Raw genomic sequence first — 7,093 nt, 5'->3', positions numbered from 1 at the left:
TCCCTTAATCTACTATTTTGTTTAAATAACTGTATCAGTAACGACTTGCAAAACATAATTTAAAGAGCAAAAAGCCTGTCTTGAGTAACTTCATGGCAACGCTTTCTTTCTGTTCCCCGTGGTTTGCACGACGATTCTCAGCAGGCAAACCTGTCAGGAAGAGACACTGGCCCTGGCGTCCCATCCATGGATGCCTGCTGAGCTGCAGGGATACGGCAGGTGACCGCCAAGTGAAGTGCAATTTGCTCAAAACAGCCACAGACACAGCATCATCTTAACAGTTTTGCTTCTTTATTTCACGTAACCAGGAACCCTTCTGTGGCTCCAAGTACACACCCTTTTGCTCAAGCTTTGGGGTGACACGGGGCCATAGGAAGGCATGACTGGGGATGTGCCTTCCTTCACCGACCGAGAGACCCTCAGCACAGCGAGCTCGTGCACCCCAAACCCTCTAAAGGGGGCCACAGACGCACACTTCAGACAAAGTGCTGAAAGGTCTGGCACAATTATGGCTTGTAGGACTTCCCCAAGCAGCAGGACAGCGTTAACACTGCAATTTAAGCCTCTGAATATGAACTCAATAGAAACAGTTAAAAAGCAAAAATTTGTGTTTGCAAAAACAAAACATAACTATTTTAAAACAGACTGCATGCACCAGTGAGTGAAAAGGCCATGCCACACCTTCAGGTTGATGAGTCATTAACACCAAAGTTAACCATGCTACACTATTATCACAGGGAAACTGCGATTCAGCCAGTCCCATATTAAGACAAACTGAATAATCAGAGGCTGAACATGCCCCCACAACCTCCCTGGCTTCCTCGGGGCCGAAGCCAGGATGTTCCCATCTGTGTGTCCTGTCCCGGGGGCCCCAGCCTGACTGCAGGTTCTGCAAGGGCCCAGCCATCGCCTGGGCTCACAGGAACCAGCGGCTCGGTCCTGCACTGAGGATTACTCTGGACACGGCGGACTCTTCTGAAGCCAGGATACCATTAAGCACCCTCAACTGGTAATTCTCAAAAACACACAGTGAGGCTTGCTGCCAGGTGCAACAAGTTTAAAATCTGACTTCACGTGACGTGACATTTTTTAAGTCAATTTTTAAAATGTTCCATACAGAAGTTTAAGAGATCAAGGAGCGACTGGAAAAAACGTCAGGTTAGAAGCTCCAGAGATGTATCGAGGAAGTTCTGTGCACACGAACTCAGTCGTGTCCGATTCTTTGTGAGCCCAAGGACTGCAGCCCAGCAGGCTTCTCTGTCTGTGGAGTTTTCCAGGCAAGAATACTGGAGTGGGTTGCTATTTTCTACTCCAGGAAGTTCTATTCACTTCTATAACTAATGTCAAAATTCAGTAAATAGTTTCTCTACTGAGTTTGTTCAGTTCAGTTCAGTCGCTCAGTCGTGTCCGACTCTTTGCGACCCCATGAATTGCAGCACGCCAGGCCTCTCTGTCCTGGAGAGGGCAATGGCACCCCACTCCAGTACTCTTGCCTGGAAAACCCCACGGACAGAGGAGCCTGGTAGGCTATAGTCCATGGGGTCGATAAGAGTCTGACGCGACTGAGCGACTTCACTTTCACTTTTCACTTTCATGCATTGGAGAAGGAAATGGCAGCCCACTCAGTTTTTCCCTGGAGAATCCCAGGGACAAGGGAGCCTGGTGGGCTGCCGTCTATGGGGTCACACAGAGTCGGACACAACTGAAGTGACTTAGCAGCAGCAGGCCTCCCTGACCATCACCAACTCCCGGAGTTTGTAACTACCTGTAAAAACTTTATCTGGATTCAAAACGTAATTTCATAATCTGTCAAAGTGTCACCTTTTGAACTTCTAAATATAAATACTTCCATATGAACAAATACTATTTTTTGAAATTTGAAAAGTATATTTCAGTTCAGTTGCTCAGTCGTGTCCGACTCTGCGACCCCATGGATTGAAGCACACCAGGCCTCCCTGTCCATCACCAACTCCCGGAGCGTGCTCAAACTCATGTCCATCCAGCCATGTTTCAGTTAACTTGTTAAAATTATGGTAACCATGCACAAACCTTCTCAAACCCAAACCAGGAGCCACCAGCATCGTCCCTATTTGAGGGCTGTGCTTAGACAGGGGGCCCTCTGCTCAGCGGTCAGCCTCCAGCTGCAGCTCCAGACGGGACAGGACCCACGACCTCCCACACACAAGTCTGTTCACAGGGGAACAGCGTGCCTGCTCCAGTGGCCCTGAGAGCGCCCGCCCAGGGCACCGAAGGGCACGAAGAGGGGCAGCACAGAGACAGTCAGCGTCTGTATTTGCCACAGAAACTGTTTACTTGTAACTGTCCTTCCTGAAAGCAACACCAGGGGCTCATCTAACCACCGCCTCCATGGACCCCCACGTCTCCAACTGGACCGAAGGCAGGTGGCCCCTCGTGTTCTGTCCAGTGGCCACACCCAGAGAGGCTACCACCGAGCAGACAGACCAGGGTGAGCGGGGTGGTGGGTCTGCCCAGGCGTGGGTGGCACTGCCCCTCGCTCAGACCCTGTCTCCAGGCAGACGGGGCATCTGATAGCTCACACCAGGCACGGGGGGCTGTGGACACATGGCCTCGGGAGGGCCCTGCACTGCTGTTTGTCCAGTTTAACTGGAGAGACCAGTGCCCCTCAGGCCCGGTGTGCGCCCAGGGCGTAGTAGGCTGCATCTGTCCTCACAGCGTGTCTGCGTGTGTGTGTTCCGGGGGCTGAGAAGATGCCTGTATGGACAGCAGGCTGCTCGGAGCCAGAGCGGAGCAGTCACTCCTCCTTGGGCCGCGCCCGCGCCCTCCGCTGCTCCCGTAAGCTCCGCAGGTCAGTCATCACCACCAGGGTCTTGCGCACCCACAGAACCTGGAAAGAACCATGCAGACGTGGTCAGAACTGGACCTACGTCAGCGGAGGAGGACAGCGCGGGGAGCCTGTGAGGCACCTACCACGATGACCAGGGCGTTGAGCAGCAGAGGCGCAGAGAACACAAGGGAGATGAACATGCCCCTCGAGTCGAAATACTGGTGTTTGGAGAACAATCTGTTTTAAGAAGGATTTACAGGTCACCTGCTGTCACAAACGGCATTCCTATCTCTATCTCTAGATAGACTTTCTCTATCTCACAGTGTCTTAGCAAGCCCACCCCTCACTGGGGGCAGGACGGCCCCCCCAGGACTGCCAGGACCCCCACTCCCACACACCCGGGACCCCAGCAGGAGCCGCTGAGCACAGGAGGACAAGGTGGTCAGATTCACCACTGCAATGGGGAGAGCTCACAGTCCCACGTCAGATGCAACCTTCCTGACCCTGCGGAGGGACGACCCCGGCCCCTCTGGAGGGCTGAGAGCAGCGGCCTACACCCAAGGCCTCCGGGGTGGGCAACGTGCGCAGGGCCTCCCGGGGGCAGGGGGCGGGGCAGCGTGGTCAAACCAGGCTGCCCTCCAGGGTCTCAGGGATGCCGGACACTCAGGTCAGACTGAGTCACGCAGCGCAGCTCTGGGTCACAGGGCACAGAGCCCTGCAGGGCGGGGCCCAGGCCACTGAGGGCTGGGCGGGAGGCGTGCGTCCTGATCAGAAACAGGAGGCAAAGTGGGGAGGAATGGGACCCGTGTGGGCAGAGGGCAGGCTCTGTACCCAACAGCAGGGCCTGGAGCAGCCGGGCTGGGGCTGTGACTGCTCAGAGCCCCGGGGTCAGGCCGAGGGCAGACCCAGAAGCAGGGCTCGACCTGGGTGGCATCATCCCCAGGGAGGGGCGGTGCTGCCCTCCCCGCCTGTATCAGCCTCCTGCCTGACCTGAGAAGGCAGAAGGAGAAGCTGCGACCCCCGAGGGGCAGAAGGCGGGGGAATGGATCTGCAAAGTGTTGGGGTCAGGGGAAGTGTGTTCCCTGGACAGGGACCCGGCCACCCAGGCGCGTGTGCAGGCAAGGACACGCAGGCAAGGAGGGAGCGGCTGGGGTCCTGGAAACCCGGGACCCAGCGTTTTCAGGACTGAGGACACCAAGTAAACCCTGGGCGGCCACGAGCTCCCCATCACAGACGAGAGCGCTTCTGGACAGCGACCACCCCGTCTCACAGCTCAGGAGCCTGGGGTGGGGCAGGGCGGGGGTCTTTGTAAACAAGAGCTGCATGCCGCCTGAGGGTGCCTACAGCTGACAGGGCTTCAGACGCAGGCCTCGTGCCCAGGACCGCTCACCTCCAGTTCATCGCCGCCACTTCATTGATGTACTCGGCACAGTAGACCAAGGTCACTGAGGAGAAAGAACCCTGGGTGAGAAGTCAGAGGGCGGCCGACCACCGCAGCCTACACGTCCTTCGGAACCGACGCTTCAAACGTAAGAACAAGGCCGTGCTACGCAGCTCGGGAGCCTGTCTGTCCAGCGCGTTCCTCACGAGGGCCCCTCACAGACGGGAGGAACGTCCTCCCTGGCCTGGCGCACTGCTTCTCATTGCGACGTGGGCCACCGGATAACCTCCTGTCTGGATTTCCTGCCTTGCACACGGCCAACTGAAACATCACCTTTAATATGAGTTTTTGCATTTTGTTAAACTACAAGCAAAATCTTCGGTGTCTTCCCAACGGCTGCAAGATTAAGAGCCCAGCCTAGCCTCTGAGGCCCTGGCCCACCCTTCCTATCTGAACACATGTCTAGCTCGTCAACATCAGACACGTGCTTCTCTGACAACTGACCCAACGCCGACTCTGTCACCCTGGTACTCTCACGGGTGCCTTCGCCCCACGTGCCGGCCAGACACCTGTTCTTTGTCTCACCTAAAGAAAAAGAGATTTTTCTCTCTTTTTATGCCCCACACCGGGACTTCATTTTCTCTGTGAAATTCTTCTCAATGATTCCACACAACTCTGTCCCTTCTCTGAATCTCGATGGATCTTATATGCACAGACCTTATACTGTGGATCTTATATTTTTGCCCTGTGTGCACCTCCCAGAGCAAGCTGAGAGGCTAAGCTCAAGAGGGGGCCATGTACAGAGTCAGCGCCTCGGCAAATACAGCTCGTGTTTGTGTCACCAGTATTCAGCACCCTCCTGGGAGCACGGCAGGTACTTGAAAGACTCCTTTCTAGTCCAATATCCAAAATGAAGTTTATTTTTATAGGAACCAAAAGTGAAATATGGGAGTGGCCTGAAATCAGAGAGAGGAGGATGGGGAGACCTTACAAATGCTTTTACATATCATGAGGCTGCAGAGAGAACACCCACCCACCCCCAGATCACACATACATACACACCCCCGATTACAGCAATCTGAACCCTGAGCCGCAGGACTGCTGATTCTACTCACCCAGGCACAGGAAGTGCCCCACCTGCAGCCTGTACCTCTGGGATGAGAAGCAGGTGAGCAGCAGGCAGAGCACGTGGAAGCCAGCCAGCCCCACGAGCCAGGGCTCCGTCCAGTCCGTCTGCTGGAGGACACACAGCAGAAACAAGTCAGGGTCTACTCGCACTGGGGCCAGGCTTCATATGCCGTCTTCTCTGCGCATGTCCAGAGAGCCCACCAGGCTTCACAGGACACGGGATCGGGAGGAGAAGGGAGGGGAAACATGCGCCCCCGCCCAGGGACTGTCGCTCATGTCCCTGGAGGACCGTCCACACATCACTGAGGGCTTCCCTGTTTGTCAAGCACAGCTTCAAGCTGGGAGAACCTCAGGACTTTCCATTCTGGGAGAGAAGACAGGGAAGCCTGGTTCTGGAATGCACCGGGTCCCCGCGGAGGTAAGGCTACAACTCCTATTTCCAGCTCCCTAGACCAGTGATTGGAGAAGGCAATGGCGCCCCACTCCAGTACCCTTGCCTGGAAAATCCCATGGAGCCTGGTAGGCTGCAGTCCATGGGGTCGCTAAGAGTCGGACACGACTGAGCGACTTCACTTTCACTTTTCACTTTTTCATGCATTGGAGAAGGAAATGGCAACCCACTCCAGTGTTCTTGCCTGGAGAATCCCAGGGACGGGGGAGCCTGGTGGGCTGCCGTCTATGGGATCGCACAGAGTCGGACACGGCTGAAGTGACTTAGCAGCAGCAGACCAGTGATTAAAGCCTCGGAAAATCTGGGCTGCCCTCCATACAGCGCTAGACCTCAGGTCAGCTAAACTCTAGGGGTGGCTGGTCCGCACCCTTAAACTAGGACCCCCTCCCGGAGGCTCAGGTCCCCCGCGGGTAAGGGGCTGGAGGCGAGGCCCGCGCCTGCCGCTTGCCCACTGCGAGTCCTCGCATCCAAGCCCAGATCCGACCCCTTCCCTGCGCCTCGCAGCAACCTCGCCGATCTAGGGGCCCCGTCCCAGAACGTCCCGCCCCTAACCCGGGCCCTGCCCACCTGGGTCGCGCCCCCACCGGGCCCCACCCCTTATCCGAGCCCCGCCCCTTCCAGGCCCCGCCCCGGAACGCCCCGTCCGGCGCCGCGGGCGTCCTTGTTGGAAAATTACGAGCGGCCCTCTGCGCCAGCGGCCGAAGTGGCGGGTAAGGCCGCGAGTTACCGTGATCACGGCGGGGATGCTGACGGGGAACCTGCTGACGGAGAATGCGGATGGCATCGTCCCCAGAAAGGCCCAGCCTCACCACCACCTTTTCGTCTTCCCGCCCCGCCTGGATAGGACAAGGAAGTCCTTTAACGTCCTCTCGCGATATTTCCCACTTGTCGCGAGGCCTACTGTGCCTGGAAGTGGGAGGGAGGCCGGCAGGCAGGCAGGCAGGCATCCCACCATCTCGCGATATCTGTAGTGCCGTGTACCGGGTCCAAATCTCGCGGTATTCCGTGGCGTTACTGTATTATGAGGGAGGTAACAGGCAGACGCCGGGGTTTTCTCCATAGCGGCTGGGTGCGGGCTCTGGTTGTGGCGTGTGAGCGCGCAAAGTCGCGTCAGTGCTCCTACTCTGCCTCTGCGGACAGAGGGCAGGCAGGACCACCGGGGCGGTCGCCAGGCCCTCCTCCATGGGGTTTTCCCGACCCAGGGACCGAACCTGCGGCGCCTGCACTGCAGGCAGACGGTTTACCGCTGAGCCACCGCTCCTGGCAGCGGGAAGGACTGGGGGCGTCCCGCCTTCTCCCTACTCAACTCCCGGGGCTAGGCTTCGGA

The 7,093-nt window shown here is 57.1% G+C and overlaps 1 protein-coding gene across 1 annotated transcript; it reads right to left on the bottom strand.

Moving 5' to 3' along the window:
* Positions 1 to 269: 269 nt before the first annotated feature.
* On the bottom strand, positions 270 to 6,697 carry TMEM18 (transmembrane protein 18). The gene is made up of 5 exons (XM_070795452.1): positions 6,494 to 6,697; positions 5,303 to 5,423; positions 4,197 to 4,251; positions 2,950 to 3,043; positions 270 to 2,866 (listed from the first exon to the last, which is right to left on the bottom strand). Exons 1-5 carry the CDS (start codon positions 6,548 to 6,550, stop codon positions 2,774 to 2,776), a joined length of 420 nt encoding a protein of 139 aa, XP_070651553.1. The 5' UTR covers positions 6,551 to 6,697; the 3' UTR covers positions 270 to 2,773.
* Between the last annotated feature and the right edge of the window lie 396 nt (positions 6,698 to 7,093).

This window comes from Bos indicus, chromosome 8 (assembly GCF_029378745.1).
Source record: "Bos indicus isolate NIAB-ARS_2022 breed Sahiwal x Tharparkar chromosome 8, NIAB-ARS_B.indTharparkar_mat_pri_1.0, whole genome shotgun sequence".
NCBI classification, from domain to species: Eukaryota; Metazoa; Chordata; class Mammalia; order Artiodactyla; family Bovidae; genus Bos; species Bos indicus.
This window is presented reverse-complemented; position numbering and strand designations above follow the sequence as displayed.